The 21,108-nt window shown below is 39.9% G+C and overlaps 1 protein-coding gene across 5 annotated transcripts in view; it reads right to left on the bottom strand.

The window, feature by feature from the left end:
* slc4a11 (solute carrier family 4 member 11) overlaps positions 1-21,108 on the bottom strand; it is a 136,095-nt gene that overhangs the window by 4,847 nt on the left and 110,140 nt on the right. For all 5 annotated transcript variants that reach the window (XM_039786588.1, XM_039786590.1, XM_039786592.1 and 2 more), the window contains 8 exons: positions 18,525-18,657; positions 17,707-17,780; positions 12,345-12,573; positions 11,844-11,950; positions 7,684-7,849; positions 3,613-3,786; positions 2,008-2,203; positions 510-679 (listed from right to left, as the gene is read on the bottom strand). In XM_039786588.1, coding sequence (XP_039642522.1) covers positions 510-679; positions 2,008-2,203; positions 3,613-3,786; positions 7,684-7,849; positions 11,844-11,950; positions 12,345-12,573; positions 17,707-17,780; positions 18,525-18,657 — 1,249 coding nt within the window. The remainder of the gene's footprint in view (positions 1-509; positions 680-2,007; positions 2,204-3,612; positions 3,787-7,683; positions 7,850-11,843; positions 11,951-12,344; positions 12,574-17,706; positions 17,781-18,524; positions 18,658-21,108) is intronic.

The following is a 21,108-nucleotide window of genomic DNA, read 5'->3' as shown; positions in this document are numbered from 1 at the left end:
CAAGTTGAAAAATACCGAAAACACCTGTATTTATGCATATTAGCACATATTTAATTAGATGATTCCTTCATTTGCATACTTAAACATACAGATAAAAAGTTCAGAAAAAATTTTGTCTTAATGTAAGTAATCAACTGGGGAAGTGTCATGGTAATATCTGTTAGTCAAAATATTTTCCCTATTCACCTGTAGGGTCTCCCCTGCGATGGGGCTGCAATGGGAAACTGTGTCATCAGGGATTTCAGTATTTTTCAATACTATCCACCACTTGGATCTCTAGGGACTTTTTATATGTTATAGAGGAGACTTCCATGAGACTAGATCTGTTGACAGAGTTTTTGTTGCAATTTGTGTGGTGTCATGTTGCATAATGCCTGTACTAATAGAAACACATCCACAGATTCGCCCAGAGACAGATTCAGGTCAGACACAGCACTCGTTATGTGTGGGCTGCTGAGAGGCATCCTGGTTTAAAGCACTTGAGGAAATCTCATTTTCAGGGATCGTACCTGATTGGAATAAGCATGACCATGAACAGAGGGAAGACCATCTTCATGTACGGTATGGGGTACATGCCAAACGTGCAGAGTACCAGCAGCTGCATCATCTGCAGGAAGGTGAAGTAGTGGATCTTCCTCTGGGGCACTTTGCGGATGTAGTGGGTGGGCGGGTAAGACGTCTGCAGGAGGTGAGAGGATCAGGACAGATTAAAAAACAATCTACCCCGAGGTTCTTCTCCTCGCTGTCCTCGAGTCTCCTGCTGTCTTAAAAGAAATGACTCAGGGAAGTGGACGGCCAACACAACTAGAAGAAGTGCACAGCGGCTTTTAGATCATAAATAGCATTTGGCTTTCAGTGGATGTTTTCTTATAAAGTGTATTTATAGCACGCACCCCAAGAACCCCCGGTTAGAAATTGTTCCCTCAATGATGAAACAAACGGCATCGCAAGATAAATGGAGATCCCAACCTCCCCCCCCCCCAAGTTACGCCCTTGGGTATGAACCTTAACAGCAATCAAAAGGACTACACACCTCTGTCAATAAAACTGTTTCCCAATCTTGCTCACTGCCTGCAATCATTTTGGAAACATGACTTATCTGGACCGTACGGACTCAAGACTCCACAGTGGAGGCCTGTAAATGTGTCTCATGAAACAAAATCATGTATTGTCAACATTTTATGTTAAGGCAGGGATTTTGATCTTGTCATCTACTTCAACTTTCATGTTGAATATTGTGATGTTGAGGGAAACTGCACGTACATCATTCTGCACAGTGAAGCTTAAACATCCAAGTGAAGTAACTATAAGCAAAATACGTTTCCGAGGGGAGGGGGGGAGGGGGTATTACATTTTTAATGTGAGGTAACAGTTACCTCTCACTGCCATTTGGAGGCGCCAGTGTGTGAAGTGTACAGTTAAGGGGAAAGTCTTGCTTCCAGTAGCAAGGTTAAATCGGACACAGGAGATGAGACACAAGAAAATAGATTCTTGTCGATTTCCTTTTTTGAAAAAAAAAAAACATTTTGGTAATATATGTATGTTAAGAGGTTCAGCAGGAAGTAAGACGGGTGACAGAAAGCATCTTTCTGTGGCTGATACCACATAAGAACAATGATGTTAATTTACTATCTGTAAAGTATTCTGAGTAGATTAAAAGACACACCAAAAAATCATATTTGCAAATATTATTTGACTCATGTGTGGGCGAACGCAGCACGGGCCCCAGTCAACCGTTTGATCGAGCCGAGCCCGCAATCGACATATGGTCACACAACACACACACACACACACACTATTTTCTAAAATAGCAGTTGTCCTACAACCTGGTACAATGCATCTCTCGTTCTTATGCAAGGTAAATTTACATTTATTTACACACACACACACACACACACACACACACACACACACACACACACACACACACACAAAAAAAAAAAACACACACACACACACACACACACACACACACACACACACACACACACACACACACCCTCTCACCTGCTCCTTGAGGAGTAGAGCCATGCGGTCGCACATCTGGTTTCCGTCGATGGAGGTGAGGGCGATGTAGAGGAAGAGGCCGTACAGGACCGGTTTGGGGATCCATTGCAGCGGGAGAGGCAGCAGTAGCACCGACACTCCGATGAAGATGTTGGCAGTCAGAGATGTCAGCCGGGTCTCTTTCACCTGGACGATACTGAGGACACACACACATACACACACACAAACAAACAATAATAGACACAGTTGAATGGTTACTGGAGAGCACACAATTGTTTTATACAATGCAACAGACAACATTTTTTTCAGGATTTTCTTATCAGCGTTCTTGCAGCTTTTTCTCAATTTCCCAGACCAAGTTACTTAGGAGTTAGAGGGAAATGTATACAGTACAATTTTCTAATATTGGACTGTTGTGAACAAAGTAATGCTATACCCTGATTTTTGTAACATCTATTTACACCAACCTTGTTTCTTGTGTACCTAAGTTAATAAAGAGGGAACAGAGATTGTAATTGACTTTGATCACACACAATGAAAAACATCCTGTGTATGTGTGTGTGGCTGTGCTTAAAATGCTCTCTGATAGGTGTAATGTTGTGGAGGACAGTGCAATCTAAGCTGACCAATCTGTAGTTTTTCATGATGAAATGTAGAATTAGGTTTTGTCTTGTCTTATGTATTGCACACAGTATAACTGAAACACCAATCCCTCGACTTATCCTGTCCAAAGAAGGGTGAAGCCAAGATTTCATTAAATACGTCTGGGAAGTCGCAAGATAATTAGTGGGACAGATAAGAAAAAGTCTATTCTTCCTCTAAGCATTCTTTTCTTTTTCTTGACCTTTCTTGACCTATTCAGGCCTTGGAAAATTATTCAAATTAAACATCTTAGAAGAAAAAATATGTATTTGGTTGAACAACTCCTATTCGAGGGGTTGCATGTTTCAAGACATTGCTTCTTTTACCAGGCTTAAACTAAAGGACAAATCAGATAAATATCCACCTGTTTAGACTCGTCTTTGTGTAATTTTCATTCATTTCTATTTCTGTTGGGTACTTTATGTCTCCTGCTTTATTTTTTATTTTTTATTGTGGAGCACTTCCACAAGGTTCTGCTAAAGGTGAGCTTAGTTACTTTTAGTAACTCTTAGTTTTTTTAATGTTGACACATGGGAAAAGTTTGGAACCACTGCTGTTAATAACCACTTACGCAAATGTTCATAGACAATCAGATATGGAAATTTGGAATATTAAGTTCCACATAATTTTCTTCAATCAATATCTCTAATTAGAGCTCCTGCTCTTATCGAAGATTGTGCCCTATGCCTTCTTTATCACAGTTCTAATCCTGAATATACGCTAACTCTACCTTTGCACATATCTATGTGTCCGTAATGATGAACCTAATCATCTTATCTCTTAAACCCTCCCTCCCCTCTTCCACCCGGAGAGAAAATAGTTAGTTACATAGTAATCATGCAATCAGGAAAGAGCAGGATACAGTTAGCCTGCAACACAGAATTACCAGTCACTGCATGCTCTGAGGACGACCTTTAATTAAGCGTCTGATTAGCAGCGGCGGTGAAGGGGCGGGAAACTCACGTCTCATAGAGGTGGCCCCCCTCCACGCGCTGCTCCACGAAAGCCAGCTGGCGCACATGGAGGGTGGAGTGCGGGAAGGCGGCGTGCATCCAGGGCAACCCCAGCACCGACATCAGTATGTTAATGAGCCCAGAGAGCATCAGGTCCCAGTGATACGCCGTGCCCTTGAGCAGCCTGAGGAGCAGCACAACGGTCACACTCGGCATCAACAACAACATACTGCAGCACAACAACAACAACAACAACAACAACAGGCTGAACCACAGCAACTCACCCACACCACACAGAGACCACTGCTGGAAACACACACTTCATACACTCACAGATGGAGATGTAAAAAGAAAATTGGCATACAGTAATATTTGCACAAGAGCAGTTAGTCAACCCACACGCTCAGTCACACAAACACAAAGGGGATCCTTCTTCTAAGGTTAGCTTCAACATTGCACTGCCAGACCGTCCTCCACAGCGCCGTGGAGGAAGGCTTGATGAGTCCACACAGCATTCCGGGATGGTAGAAAAACATGCTCTGGTTTATTGGCATTTCTTTAAACCAATCAAAATCGTCTTGGGCGGTGCTAAGCGCCAGACGGAGCCACGGTGCCACTGCAAAAAAGCCTCGGAAAGATCTTGTTTTGGTGGAAGGTGTTTATATTCAAAGTAGTTTTAGTCGTGCAACAGAAAACTCAGATTGGACAGATAGTCTAGCTAGATGTCTGGATTTACCCTGCAGAGATCTGAGGAGAAGTTAACCATAGTCCTCGGAAATCCACCAGAGTTTAGAACGGCAACACAAAGGAAGAGGAAGGTGACGGACATCTGGCCGAAAAGAGGGACATTCTGGAAGTGGAACGTTGTGGATATAGACTACATAAACACAAAGGGCATTGCTCTTCTAGGGTTAGCTTCAACACAACCTGAATAAACTTGCTCGTATGTAGGGCTGGGTACCAAATTCAATACTTTTTAGGCACTGACTGAGTTGCCTCCTAGTATCGAAAAATGCCACATCATTCAATACCAAATTTCAACACCTAGAGAGTAAATCTCATCAGCGTCAGTGAGCAAATAAGCATGCAGCATGCTTCTACCAAGATCTAATAAAGCTGGTTATTGGTTGTCTAACGTTACACCTCGTAGAGACACAGGAAAAACTTTATGCTATGCACCGAGACAGGTCTGAACGATACCCAGGCCCACTCATGTCACTTTTTCTTATACTTCTATTCATAGAAGAATATCCATGTAGCTACATGTCTCTAATGTTTTCATACGAAGCAAAACATAAAGCAATATGTCAGTGATGAGGACATCATAAGCCGAGAGTGACATTACAGTTCCTTTACAAAAAGAACGACTGCGAGCTTTGTGATGCCACACGTTTTCTGCTGTGCATCTTCTCTGTCTCTGCAGCTCTAGTGTGTACAGCAACCTTTCAGTACAGAAATATCAAACCACTGATCGGACTCATCGCCAGCCATGTGTCCTGTGCCTTTGAGCATGACTTTGAAACCAGCACACTATAAATCCCTCTGGACAGGTCTAACTAAATGGTTATCAAGCCAAAATGTATGAGTTTTAAATTCATTATAAAATAAAAAGATTGCTTTGTGCATGTTTATTTGCATAATAATGACAGATATTTGGAATAAATAAATAACAGAAAACAAAGAAGTGATGCTAAAAAAGATCTGTGCAGGTGAAAACAAAAGTTGATGGTTCGATTAAACATCTTTTTTCCAGACCAAATAAAAAAAGAAAAAGATGTCAAGCAAATAAAAGTATGCACTAGATAAAAGGATCAAAAAAGAAAAGCAGGAACAGAAATAGCCACAACTTTTTTTCCAGCTTCTGTTCTATTATTAGTGACACATGGTGAGGGATGTAGTGAAAGTTAAATACAGCAAACTGTTTTTTTAAAAACCTGCTTTATAGACTTACACCACTTACAGCTAATACAAGGCTTTGGATTCTATTCTATTTTATTTAGATATGTTTGTGTAGAGTTGTGTAGGAACAGACATTTTGATCCAATTCATTTCTGTCTAACAAATGTGGATGATAAGGGTTGAAAATTCCATCATTATAGATTTTCACTGTCAGGCTGGCTGATGCCTGTTGGCACTAAAGTGGTCTGTCCAATGCAAATGTAGGAGACCGGGGTAAAGGCTCGACATGGTGTTTTGGCTCCGAGGCTTCTTCAGAGCTCCCTGACTGTGACAATTTGACTCAGATGTCAAGTTTCTGGCTCAGTTAATCTTCCCTCCCTAACACACGGGCAAATATCCGGTTTCAGCAGATTCCAAAGGTCCTTGGTGGCTTTTTGAAGGGTCATAGTAAGAATTTAAGCCAGTTAAAGGGTAACTCCTGTTTTTTCAAACCTGGACCCTATTTTCCTATGTTTTTGTGTCTAGGTGACTGATGGGAACAACAATCTTTGACATTGGTCCAGTATTAAGCGAGATCACTGCAGTTGGCAGCGGCAAAACAAGCTACAATGTAAGTTAACAGGGCAATTGTCCAGCTTGTATTTACCTTCACAAAAGTGCTTGTTTTGCAATTGACAGGCTCAGCTTAATAGTCTAAGTGTCTGACAACATTATGAAAAGCATTTCTAAGGAGATCTACCTTTCTGTTAAAGAGTAAGATCCTTTCTTTAAACATAAAAATTGCGTTAGCTAAAGCCACCAGAATCCATGTAAATAAACAAAAAAAAGAAACAAAATGAAACTATGAAAAGCTGTTTTGGGTTGTCTTTCCAGTTTTCCAACAATCACAACTCTAGTTTTGGTTGAAATAAACACATAGTTTACTGATTTATATGTCAAAATATGTTGGCTCTACACACGCTAAAAGTATAGTTTTTTTAAATGGAGTCTGGTGGTTTTAGTACTAGCGATCTCAGAGCTGTTTCTGGTTAAACAGAAAGGTCTCAAAGAGGTTTAAAAAGACCTATCTCTGTAGGGATCCTTTCCAAAATGTTGTCAGACACTTAGAGTAATATAATAAAGTAATAAAGCACTTTTAGTGGACCAAATTGATGATGCACATTTGCCCTATAGGGTTACATAGCAGCCCGGTCTGTGGCTGCCGGTTACAGCATTCACGCTTAAAGCGCCCATATTATGCTCATTTTCAGGTTCATAACTGTATTTTAAGGTTGTACCAGAATAGGTTTACATGGTTTAATTTTCAAAAAGCACCATATTTTTGTTGTACTGCACAGCTCTCTCTCACTGCTGCAGATCCTCTTTTCACCTGGTTTCTGTTTTAGCTACAGAGTGAGACCTCTTTTCATCTTCTTTTTCTGTACTATCTTTGATTGCACTCGCACATGCTCAGTAGCTTAGATGTAGAGCATGTCAGCTAGCTAACTCTAGAGACAGTAAAAGAAAGGCTGTTTCTCCAACTTTGGTCAGTTACAAGGCAGGATTAGCTGGGAGACTTCTAAATGAGGGCACACATGTAAGTAGTTCTTTTGTAGATTATGGTGAACTTGTGTGTGTTGTAGCAGTGCTTTGCTATTGAGAACAACGTAGCATGCTAGCGTTAGCATTAGCGTTAGCATGCTAAAGATGCTATGGCTAACGGTAGCGCTAACGGTTGTGGTTAGCCAGCTCATTTCGGACTGTGACGTCCCGATTTTGAACAGCTCACTAGGAGACTGAAAGCAGGACACATTCAGAAACTGTATCTCACTCAAAACAGCATGGATGGATTTTTTTCAAAGTTTGTATGTGTGTGGAAGCACCAGAGACACAAAAGAACACCCCAAATCCCAGAAAAAGTGATTTTTTCATAATATGGGCACTTTAATACTGGACCAATTTCAAAGACTGTTGTTCCTATCGGGCAATTACACACATCAATATAGGGAAATAAGGTTAAAAAAAACGGTAAAGTTACCCTTTAATACGCAATAATTAGTATCTCAGGATCCACTCTCCGTAATATTACCCCTTTTGACAGTATGGACAGTTTTCTAAGTGTATAAAGTCATATACAAGGTGAAAATAAATCACGCTCGCTTTGTGAAACTCCTTCTGTATATGAACTCATCTTTGTCTTTACCTGTTCTCCGGTGCATTGGTCAGCGAGACAACAATGTTCTGGTCGATGAAGATGAGGAGGGCCAGGAGGAAGCCCAGGCCCATGGCGCTGACCACGTTCATGGCCGACAGACGCTCGAACGGAGCCACGTTGAAGACGGGCCGGTCGTGAACTTTAAAGACGGGAACTGTTCACAGAAGAAGAGAAAAAGTTACTGAACTAGAGCTGAAATAGTTAGTCAATAAATCAATTACTAAATAGACAGAAGATAAATGCATCATTTTAGTCATGTTTTAAGCACAAACGCCAAACGTTGGCTGATTGCAGCTTCTCAAATATGTAAGTTCAAATTCTTTTTGTTTTGGGGGTGTTCATTGGACAGAACAACTAATATTTTAGGCAAAACATTGATTAATCGAGGGGCGCCGGGATAGCTCAGTTGTTAGAGCGGGCGCCCATATAGAGGTTTACTCCTCCTTTGCCGCATGTCATTCCCTCTCTCTCTCTCCCCTTTCATTTCTTAAGCTGTCCTGTCAAACAAAAGGCCTAAAAATGCCCCCAAAAAAAATCCTAAAAAATTAATCGAGAAAGTAACCTATAAAATATAAATAATCCAATCCATATAATCCTTAAAAAATTGCTATCAGGACATTCCAAACTCTTCAGATTCCATCTTCACAGACGTCATCAAATGTCTCTTAAACTGCTGTGATGACTCACCCAAAAATCGTTATCTAAGAGCGGCTGGATTCTTTTTCAAAATGCTTATGAAGGTTTCACCAAGTCAAATTTAAGACTTTTTAAGACCTTTTATAGAGTTTTATCAATTAAATTTAAGACTTACATAACAATAAAAAAAAAAACGTTAGCAACTGGCTTTAACCAAGCCTTAAATTCGTTTTTTTTCAAGCCAAGTGTCGCTAATAGCTGAAGAATAAAATCAGTTTTGTGCCTGTGGTACAATCTGAAAGAGACTCGCACCAATAACACCAAAGCTGATTGGCTGCAATGTAAGTTGCATGTTTGTAGTCGTAATACAGCGAATTATATTTGGACTAGCTAAATAAACAACTACAACACCATGGAATCAAAAAGGAGGGAGCATTTCAATGAGCATTTAGAGGTAGTGTTGCATGGACAAAGGGATATTAAGACCTGTTCAAAACTATTTAAGACCTAGAACACAATGCTTCAGCAAATTTAGGACTTTATAAGGCCTGCAATTTTGATTTTGAAATTTTAGACTTTTTTTAAACCCCGTGGAAACCCTGTAAATATCGCATCCCATCACATGCAGCTGAATTTAGTTGGTAAAATTTGGGAAGAAATGACAATGCAATAATGGACCTATTATCTTATGACTTATTGTCTCCGGAGGTAAAGGAACAGAAAATTGGCCAGGCACTTCAATTTAAATTCACTTGAAGGTTTGGCGCTCGTCTCTGTGTTTGGGTGTTGACCCCTGGAGAGCAGCTGCTGCCTTGGCAACAATGAATGGAGACTCAAAAATGATGCTAAACAATGGAGGATAGAAAAATGAAAATCTCCAATGTGTTTTGGCCTGTGCCTTGATTAAGAAACATAAAAAGACAATAAAGGCACCAAATAAGGGAGGCCCTGCAGTTAGACAGTCTGTCTTGGAAGTAAACAAGCTATTAATTGGATCCCTTCAGCAGGTTGGACCAGAGTCCAAATCCCTAAAGTGTAAATACACCCCAAACACCACTGCACTGCCACAAAAAGACAACTGACTAGCAAACACTAACAGCTTTCTTACTTCATTACTCTCCCTCATTTTTCATATGTAATGCGATGTTGTGAAGCAAATGCTGTGCTTAGATTTGCAGGTTTATTTTAATTCTTATTGCTTTTTTATTTTTTTTACAGCAAAGAGCCTCACAACATTACCTAAAGACAAAAAATATCAGGTTTAAGTCTTACAATAAACAACCTTCTGTAAGTTCAAACAAATGCTAATACACCTGCAGATGTTAGAAATCAACTATTCTTTTCCCTTAGCCATGTTCGCCCTAGTTAGCAGCACAGAAACACAACTGCTAATCACTTCATCATTCATTAAAAAGCTGTGAGAAAACATATACGCCCATGCACGCGGCGTAGAGTTACCATGTGGGAGGAGGTATTTTGGGCATCCAGTTTTTCTGAAATCAAAGTTCTGTATACTTTCTGCATATACAATGGCGGTGATGGACAATTGTAGTATTTTTTTGTGTGAACTTTTGTCTGTTAGAAAATATCTGGTTCTGTGAAAAAACTTAGCTGGTAGGTAAAAGCCTTTGCACATAGAAATGTAGGGAGGGAAGTTAACTACAACCCCAAATGTGCATTTTGATCAGAAACATCCAATCACAGAGCCTAGAATTCTGTTGTGTGCATCAGTGAGTGGATGCTAAAGATTGCACTTTTAAGATTACCTTGCACCGCAGCTGGATTCTCGCAACATCGCAAGACCACACGAGAATAGTGCGATCACATATCGCATGAAAATCCATTTTGTCAAGTAATGCGTTTGCTCCAAAAGCTAAAGAGTTCCATTTTAAGATCTTAAATGGCGTGTATCCATCCAGTGAAATGTTAGGATAACAATTTGGTATTGAAACCAACAAATGTGTATTCTGTGATGGTACTGAAACTACTGAACATTTAATCTTCCAATGCATTTATTCTGAAGCCTTTTGACTGGATCTACATGACTCGCAAAATGACATTGTTTATGGACTTGTTCTGGCTAATACCAAAGATGACTTTGTTGTCAACAACATGCTCATTCTTGGAAAACTTCAGAGACACAAATCCAAGTATATGAAAATGAAACCTTTTAATATATTTCACCATGAATTTGTAATTTGTAATAATTTTGAAAGTTATTAAAAAAGATTTATGCCAGCCCGATGGCCCGATTTCTCCCTGCAGCTCAGGCTGGAAACCTGTACGTTTTTCTATCCTGCTTCCGTTACAAATCTGCGGGGACCAATCACAAACTGGCTTATCCATCTGGCGCGCTATTGGCGGGTTTAACACGATGACAGAGAAGCGACGGCAAGCAGATTTTTGTTTACATTCAACATGGCGGCCACCGAAGCGCAGCAACCATTGTGTTTTTTCTTTTTCTTGTTTTTTTTTGGTATGCACCTGATCCTTTATAATGCTGTGAACAATTCTGAGCCATATTGTTTGTATATAATCTTTTTTAAAGATGAACTACCAGCTCACCGAACCAATCAGTGTCCTGTGAGGAGCTCCTGGCAGCTACAGGCGTGGTTTCGGTGTGTGTTGCGGCCGCCACCATTCAAAACAAGAATGGCGGACGTGATAGACGGATGGTTCAACCGTTTACCTGCCAGGTATTTTTCCAAAGAGCCTGCCCTTTCCCACACAATTTCCAATGACGGCTCTTCATATGGTTCTGTGTTAACAAACCATCTGCCGTTATTTTTAAGAAACCTGATAATCCTACATGCAGCTAACAAAGCATTTTGAATATGCCACAGCTCTGATTTGCACCTCTGACTAGATCCTTCACCATAGCAACAGTGGCTCATGGGTATCGTAGTATTTAGAAGGATCCTCTATACAAAAAAAAGCAAAACATGATTATTATTCATTAGTTGAAGAGTTGAGATAATTAAAGCTGACATAAATTTACAGTATCATTCAATTATTCAAAAGATTCCTGCATTTTTATGTTGAGAGGATATCATTCAAAGACAATTTAGAAATGGAAATTCAGAGTGGGAAGAAACTTTCATCTAACATCAGCTAACATCCCTTTCCTCTTTGCAACTCTATGGAATACCAAGGCCATGGAAAAAAGGGTCATGACAAAACATCTTAATGAGTTAGTGTTTAACACTACTTTGGTAAAATATCTATAATGTTCACATTTTTATAATGCATTAAATCTGCAAATATAAAATCTATAAATCAGAGACATTGCTCATTTCAAATAACCACTGTGTGTGATTTGATCTTGATAATGATCATTAAAGTAAAGAGTCAAGAATTTTGACTTCAGAGTGGTGTATGTCGAACCTCTCTATAAAATAATATTGTGGTGACGTTTGTTGCAGGCCAATATTCCCACACTATGATTAGACTGTGTAGTTTAGTTTAGCATGAAAAACTCTCTAGCATCTGGAAAAGCAACACATAATACTAACGTTCAATGTCACTGAAAAGGTAGGAGCCGATGAAGGAGAAGAGGAGCACTGAGATGGGCAGGGCGCAGTCCGACAGCACCTCCCTCACTTTGGCATGCAGGAACGGGCTGAAAGAGAAGGGGGGAGGGGGGGTGGTACAATTACTGTGGACAAGAAAAGGACAATGGCTGCAATCCTGACACTGCTTAAGTACCTCGGTCCGCCTTTTGCTTACACAATTGAATCGGGCTTTGAGGTTGATTTGATTACTGGGGGCAATCGGAAGTAGAATATTAATGCTTATTAAATCACAGGCTGGAACAGAAGCTTCGACAGAAACGGGATTATGTAAGAGCTTGTCTGGAAAGTTCCTGTAAGCTCAGTCACTCCAGACAATCTTTAGAGTTCATGCCCAACTCAGCAGTATTGGTCCTAGCCGGCAGCGCCCCTATCCAAACACGATTTAAACTTCTCCAGTGATTTATCTGTGCGAGTGCTGCAGTGCCGCAGTAATGCACGTACCTCCGTTTGAACTGGTAGAGAGTATAGCCCATCCATAATGTCCCGAGCATCAGCAGGAGGCAGAGGACGGGCCTCTCTCGAGTGCACTGGATGATGGATTCAGGGAGGGCGTTGAGTGCTAACCCAGCCGCCACCTCGCTCCGGTTCCCCCCGAGCAGGTCTGCACCCTGAGGGAAGGTCTCTATGCTTCCGTTAGCCAGCGTCGGGGCGTGGTAGTACCTTTGAAAGACTAAAGTCACATCCACAGGGTTTAGTTCAACTGAGAAACCCCACATATCAACCCCAATAATATGACTCAAGTAAGCCATCCAAATAATTACTTGAGTAAGAGTAAAAAAGTACTCGGTGAAAAAACTACTCAAGTACTGAGTAACTGTTGAGTAACGTCTGATTTATATTTTAACATAAGCATTCAATCAGACGGACAAAAATACAAAATAATCATCTTTAGGCAAATTATAGTTCATCCAATCAATAAAATAAATAAAAATTAATTAATTACAAAATAGCTTACATTAAAATAATCCAGGTAAATTCAAGTACTTAAAAAATAAAATACATAAAATAATAATACATAAAAATAAATAAGCACAAGTAACACAAATTTCCAAACCTACTTTTTTTTACCAGGCTCTGAAGGCAGAACTAGAACAAGGTAACAGAGCTGCTTTTTGGCACTTTTACTAAGGTAAATATGCTTTCATTATGAGGCCAGAGGCCTGTACTACCAAGCAAGATTTGGGGTTAACAGCTAACTTCAGGTTCAACCCAGGGTTTTCTTTATCACGAAGGTGGATCACTTGATACCGGGTTCAATCGCCGTGGTAACTTATGCTGAACACCTAACCCGCTCGGGAGCAGGTTATGTTGGAGATTAGAGATCAACCGGTGTAAAAGCACCGCCTACTGACCAATCAATAGGCCTACTCGATTGATAACGGCATCACCGTTCTTATAGAAGATCAGGGGGCTTCAAGCGGTAGCAGGAGAGAGAGAGAGAGAGAGAGAGAGAGAGAGAGAAAAAAAGAGAATCAGAGAAAAAAAAAAAGTAAAAGTTAAAACAATTTAAAGACCGAAACAACGGACACGTCATAACATTCCCTGATGGGTATATTTATGAAATATATAGATTTGAATGGGAGGGAATTACATATCGGCTATTTCTGCGCGTCTTGAGCCAATACAGCGGGTTTGAATTATGTTTTTTATATTTTTTATTTGCTCTCATGATCGCTTCCACTGGCAGGATTGCAACTGAAATAATAGGCTAATTACTGCAGTTTATGGAAAGCACAAGTGTAATTATGGTCAGATCTTGGTCCTGACTGATGGGGAAGTGATATTGATAAGTGATGATTTACGCATCAGCATCGCCTATTTTTTGTTGCCAGCTGACGAGACTGCACAACTACGTTTGATTGGTGAACAGTCACGTACGTGGTAGAGCCTTTGGCGGAAGTCTCTCTCTCTTTCAAAATAAAACATTAAAATGAGGCGTATGCGGGGGAATACAAACAATGACGCGTAGAATACCAAAGAAGTAAAAAGAAAAGTAACGAGCTCATTGTAGCCCAATGTAGCGGAGTAAGAGTACAGTTTCTTCTTCACAAATCTACTCAAGTAAAAGTAAAAAGTATAGTGATTTAAAACCACTCCTAGAAGTATAATTTTTTCAAAAACTTACTCAAGTAAATGTAACGGAGTAAATGTAACTCGTTACTACCCACCTCTGCTAAATTGTGTCAGTATTACCAAGTAATGTTCCATTCAGGTCTATGTGCCCATCTGTTGTTGCTTGATGGGCTTGAGTTTGCCATATTATGCTTTTCAGTAGATTTTTTTTGAGCATACAGTACATTCGAGGTTAATCTGCATAGTATTCTAGACAGTCTTTGTCATTGTTTTTTATCTTTATCTGGAATCGGTCCGCTGAAATCAGTCCCGACACCCACATCAGATATACAGTATAAACAACCCACCAGTCATAATGTGGCTCTGCCCCTTTAGCGAGCATCATGTTGAAGGTTGAGACGTTAAACTCTGTAGAGTGCTTTTACAACTATTTTAAATAAGAAGAACCTTGTCTACAGGAGTGCCACACAAGTAGAAATAATTCCGCTCATCACTTCCATTGGAGAGTGTGTGCCACGACCTGCATGCTGCTCCCTCCGCAGGCCTTTTCATCATCCAGGAAAAAAAGTTATGTGGCAAGCAAAGTTGTACGCGAGACTGGGATACACACCCAGAATGTATTCATTCATGTTACTGCAAAATATTTCGGATGACAAGTGTCAACAAAATGGCATAGGTTAATGTTATGGTAATGGCATAGGAGCTCGGAGCGCATTTTACAAATGGTTTCTGAAAATTGAACTACTACGCCAGCAACATTGCATTCAAAATAAATTACACTCTGCTATCCTCATCTTATTTTTTGGAAATTAAATTGTGTAAAATATTTATGATATACTAAGATGAGGTGCAGTAAAGGCAGGGGTGGTGTAATATGGCTGCAGGCTGGGTTGGAAATCTGGATTGATTAATTTAGTGCATAATATCTCTCTAATGTGTGAACTAATGTGTCTCTTCGGATTTCCCACCACCAAACTATCTAGACGCCTCAGTTTCTTACTCTTGGCCAGACAAAACGCTCACTTGTTAGGGGTTCGACCTGCTTGATGATTACGTCTTGGTTGTCTGAGAATCTGTTTGTTGTGTTTCATGTAGGGATGTCAATAAATCAATTAAAATACTTAAACACGATTAATAGCATTATTATCCATAATTAACTTGCGAATAATTCCAAATTAACTGCACATTTTCATCCGTTTTAAATGTACTTTAAAAGGGATATTTTTCTAGTTTTTTATGCTCTAAGCAACATGGGAGCGGACAAATCAGCTTGCTTTATGCAAATCTTTATTATTGAAACAAAAAAACAAAAAAAACAATGACAAAGACTGTCTAGAATACCCTGCAGAATAACCTCAAAAGGTACTGTATGCTCAGAAAATCTACTGAAAGCAAAATATGGCAAACTCAAGCCCATTGAGCAACAACAAATGGGCACATTAACCTGAATAGAACATAGGCCTTTTTCACAGCAGACATGTTGACATGTCATAGTAGGAAAAGCACAGGTGTATTCAAAACCATTACTGATTGCTGCATTCCACTTAGGAGAGGTCCTGGTATTAAACCATTACTGATGGCTGCATTCCACTTAGGAGAGGCCCTAGTATTAAACCATTACTGATGGCTGCATTCCACTTAGGAGAGACCCTGGTATTAAACCATTACTGATGGCTGCATTCCACTTAGGAGAGGCCCTGGTATTAAACCATTACTGATGGCTGCATTCCACTTAGGAGAGGTCCTGGTATTAAACCATTACTGATGGCTGCATTCCACTTAGGAGAGGCCCTGGTATTAAACCATTACTGATGGCTGCATTCCACTTAGGAGAGGTCCTGGTATTAAACCATTACTGATGGCTGCATTCCACTTAGGAGAGGCCCTGGTATTAAACCATTACTGATGGCTGCATTCCACTTAGGAGAGGCCCTGGTATTAAACCATTACTGATGGCTGCATTCCACTTAGGAGAGGTCCTGGTATTAAACCATTACTGATGGCTGCATTCCACTTAGGAGAGACCCTGGTATTAAACCATTACTGATGGCTGCATTCCACTTAGGAGAGACCCTGGTATTGGTTATGCTGACTCACTGAAATATCTTACTGGGACACTTGATGGAATTGAGCCATCGTTAAGGTTATCAATCTCAGCTGTGCTTTTCCTACTATGACAAGTCAACATGTCTGCTGTGAAAAAGGTCCATTACTTGGTAATACTGACACAATGTATTGTCCCACTTTACGCTCGGAAAGGTTAACTAAACATCAAATTTTTGTAAGCCGCTCGACACAAAACAATGGACATTGTGCATTTGTGCTATCGCTGTTGAAAGTTGGCTGCTTGAAGAGTTGTCCAGGTGTCTCCAGCGTGGCCTGCCTTTGGTTACTCTTAAATCAGCTGTATGCTTGGCCAGCAAGTGGTATTAGAGACTCAACGTACTACGGTGGTAACTCAGTTCACATCGACAGCACATGCAAAAAAACTTGGGGAGAGAACCATCTGGACGTAGCCTGGTTGACACCAGACCCTTCTCAGTTGTAACTGAGAGTGGGTCTGGGGAAGGTTCATTCACAGCCCATTTCATTTCCAAAGGGGCGTCATCAACGGACGCTACTCAAATGCCTCTGGGCGCATTGGATAGACCTAAAACCAATCAGATCGATGAAGGAGAACCAGCGAGCATGTTGCTTCAACGTCGTTGTGCTATCGTCATCGTGTAAAGCCTGCCTCAACGGTTGTGACTGGTGCCTCGATTTGAAAAAATTGGAAATGGGCTTCAATGGGCTCTTGGCCAGACGGACTTGCAGAGCAAATCTCAAATTTGCCGGAAGTTAGTCAAGGTTTTCCCAGGCTAATCTGGAAGGGCTTTGAAACTGAACTTTTTAATCAAAAGACCCTTTTCTTTATCCATTTCTGCTCAAGGTTTGTTTCTGCTAGCCACCCACAACCTTACTGCTGCAGCGCTTCCTGATTTCCCAAACTACGGTGCAGCCCAAGGTCCAAATCACCGAACGTGCAAGTGTTAATTGCGTGTTAATTTTGACAGCCCTAATATCATGGTCTATTTTCAGGGAATTAACTATCTGGCATCACAATAGCATTCCAAAAACATGGTTTGTTCTTCAATAACCATTACATTTGAAGAGATTCTTCTGAATGACAGTATGTATTTGCAGGATGACAATGACACTGGAAAAATATATTTGAGAGGTTTTACTTAAATGGACTAAATGATCAGTTGAAGAGATCTTTTGATGATCCGTCAACAAATAATTCAGGACAGCCATATTAATTAGTGAGCTGCACACTTAAATTATAATGTAAAAAAGTGTGTATAAAAGGTCTGTAATCGACATGTATACGTTGATTATTTTGGGGGATTTGAAGTTTTCCTGTCTCGGCGTGATTGGCTTTTTTAAAAACATCAGACATGAGTTTGAGGCTGACACACTGCAAAGACAGGACTGGTGCTGGCTCTGACAGCAGGTATGACGCTAGCGTTAGCATTGGTTCCAAGCGTTTGATTTGCACAGACAAAATAAAGGTACTTTTATTGTCACATACACATACATGTAGCGAAATTCATTCTCTGCATTTAACCCATCCCTCAAGGGAGCAGTAAAAATGTCAGTAATGTGGCAGGAAAACAGCAATGTGAGACTGTGAAATCCGTGAAGTAGGAACAAAGAAAAAGAGATATCTGCCACGTGTTTGGGAACTTACTTTTGACTGTGCCTTTCACTGCATCCACAACAAATGCGATGGAAATAAACAGTGCAATGACCTCCTCTGTGGACCTGGAGAAACACAGAAAACATTACAGACGTGACATTCGAGGTTGTTGTGGTAACGTGCATATATATATAAAAAATAATGTGTTACAAAACTGTTGATATAAACTGTGTTCATGTTGTTTTGTATGTTGTTAAAAAAAAAAAAAAAAAAAAAAAAATTGAAATTAAAATAGTAGCGTGTCAAATTCTAGCTTGCATGCATGTGTTTTCATGATTTTTCTTTTAAACAAAAATGATTCTACAGCATTAGTCAACGTAAACAGAACTGAATTAAACTAAATACTATCAATCACCTTAATTCTTGCAACATCAAATTAATATCAAGTAACGCAAAGTAAAAAATTGTATATATGTTTAAACAGACAAAAATTCAAAGTAAGAGTAAAAACAAATGCGTATATATTTTCTTCCTCACAGAGTTTAGTTGAGAGCGGGCAGAGTATAACAGATTTAGCTAAAGTGACTCTGAAAAGGGAAGCGGAAGGAAAGATCTAAAACTGTGGATGTGTGGGAGCTGGGAGGGGAGCTGTCACACAGGATGCGTGCTTTGAAAACTGTTTGTTGCACAAAACAGACTTTTCTGTTGCGTGCCAGTACTTCTGCTGCAGCCACTGACATGACCACCCATTTTCTGTTCGACAGAGAGGAAAGCCCACCAACAGATACAAAATAAAAGTAAGAATTTGATTTGACTGCAAACGAAAACAATGAAAGAGAGTTGAATATGAAAAAGTGTATGAGAAATACCTTTTGAAGAGCTTCATGAGCAGGCTGACATTGAAGATCCCTCCCAGGATGAGGAAGAGGCAGTTCCACAGACCGATGCAGGCATAGAAAGCTGGGAAGTCCAGGTTGTAGTCGTCACAGATTCCTCGGATCACTACGCGCGGACACAAACACACATACATAGATAGGAAAATGAACATGGATCATAAAACATCAATAGTCCAGAATACACTCATCTTCAATATGTATGAGACATACTGTTATACAGTTTAAAATTATCCACCGCTTACACTGGACCAAGGTTAAGCTATCATGGTTTACGCCCAATATAGACCCTATGTTTGGTCGCTGCAAGCCACACCAAGCTACTCTAATTCACATGTTTCAGGATTGTCATAAGTTGTTTGATTATTGGAAACTGATATTTGATATGCTTTCCAGAACCACTGATGAACACCTAGAACCATCGATTTTTCTTGCATTGTTTGGAGTGGTGACGCAAAACTTTGTTTTAAATAATAATAAACTAAGACTTCTGTTGCTTGCCACACTGATAGCCCGATGACAAATCTGGATCAGGTGGAAAGATTGTAATCCCCCAACGTTTGCGCAGTGGGTAAGGGACATGCTGTATTTTATTAAATTAGAGAAAATAAGGTATTCTGTCAAGGGGTCAGCTGACAAATTTATGTTGATATGGCAACCTTTCCTTAGTCACCTTGATGCTTTAGCCCCTGATGACTTTATGGCTGAGTGAAGATTTCGGTACATGCAGCTAGCAGTGTTGGATGTGTAGTACTGAACCGTCTGCTGATTATATCATGGCATTGTTTATTGATCTTTTTTTTTTTATTTCCTGTGCTGTCCATATGCGTGTTAGTGTCCCGGATATCAATGTAAATAACTTGAGTTCATGTTTTGTAGATCTTGGTTTGTTTATTTACTTTTGTTACCTTATTTCATTTATTATTTCTTTACTGTTTTTATTTTCAATATTGCTTAAATTGATTACCCTCTGATGTTTTCAGGGGTGGGGGAGGGGGATGGGTATATACAAGCCCAATATGTCCTCATGGTGAATTGTTCATTTGTTGTAACAAAACTTAAATAAACTATGTTCAAAATAAAACATCAATAGTCCTTATTGGTAATCAGGGCTGGATCCAAATATTTGAGTATCCAAATATTCGTTCGATGGATAGGTATTCGATTTTCAATTTTGGGATCTGAATATTATATATTACAAAACTTGCATGCTGGCTGAAATTCACTGTGGCGTTTAAGCTGCTTGCTAAATGTCCACTAGCTGCTGGCTAATTAATGAAGCGCTAGGTCGGTAAGACAGTCCGGTAAAAACCATAGACAGTATATAAGAATGGACCAACAGATGCCGTTGCTCTGGACGGAGACCAGTGAAGGCTATTAGAAGCACTTTTCCGGTGAGTGCTGAGTGTTACTGAGCAGCCTCCAACTGAGAGAGACAACGTAGATGTGACATGAGCAACCTGTCTGAAAGTTGGAAGTCTTCTGGTAGCTGTGCTAAGAGAAATCTCAATCATTCCCAATCTTACAGAGACGGAGAGCGTAGGTATATGTAAGGAGATAACATGGGCACAGGCTAATTATTGCTAACTAAAATGCTAGTTAACATTAGTAATTAAACCTAAACAGCTCATGTAAGTCGAAACTATGTGACACAATCGTTAGCCTATTTTTACAAAAACGTCTGCTACGGAGCCATAACGTGAGGTACAAGGTAATGGAGCCTTTTATACATTGTCATGTTTCTTTAGAAATAAACAACGGACAAATAGTCTTTAAACGCTTCAGATGTAAAGTTATTCGCTGTCAAGTGACGTCAAAATGAATGGCAGTTAGTGGAATGCTAACGGGATCTCTTTGTAGCATCAAAATGGCGCCATAGGCGGTTCGAGTTCTGAAGCGAAGCTTACCCCCTTGGTAAAAACGCAGGTCTTTCCATTTGTTTTGAATGCCTGCGGCAAAAGAGTAAGTCTGTATCAACTTTTGGAGAAAAGCAACCTGACATCACCCTGCTGTGGACAATCACGTAACGTTAACAGGCAATCAAACTCGTCAGTCGCGGCGTGCGAGTCTTGTAACCTTTAGCAATGCGCTCCTACAACCTCACAACTGTTTGGGTTTAACTCTCGTCGATTGACGGATTCTTTGCTTCTTTTGCTAATGCCGATGCCCTTCACGTTGAACACTAACTCGTGTGTTAACTTGGTTGTGATGTTCGCAGAGACAGTAGCACTATCGCTGGTCTAATCTGTGTCATTTTAGAATACAGAAACAAGAGGAGCAACAAGAAGAAATGCCTTATTTTTCAAGTTTCAAATTAAAATATAGTGAAATAAAAAACTGAGGTATAAAAAAAAAAAAAAAAAAAAAAAAAAAAAAAAAAAAAAAAAAAAAAATTTTTAGTGAAAAAAAACAAAAATGATGAAGAAACTAATTACAGTATTTCTACTTCAGCTATCTATAATTATACAAAACAATAATTAATAATCACACACACCACACACACACGCGATACAACACACGGGGAAAATCAAGCGCATTTTCTTCAAACATGAAAAGGAAA

Source organism: Perca fluviatilis, chromosome 20 (assembly GCF_010015445.1).
Source record: "Perca fluviatilis chromosome 20, GENO_Pfluv_1.0, whole genome shotgun sequence".
Classification (NCBI taxonomy): Eukaryota; Metazoa; Chordata; class Actinopteri; order Perciformes; family Percidae; genus Perca; species Perca fluviatilis.
Note: the sequence above shows the minus strand (reverse complement) of the source record. Positions and strands in the feature narration are given on the sequence as shown.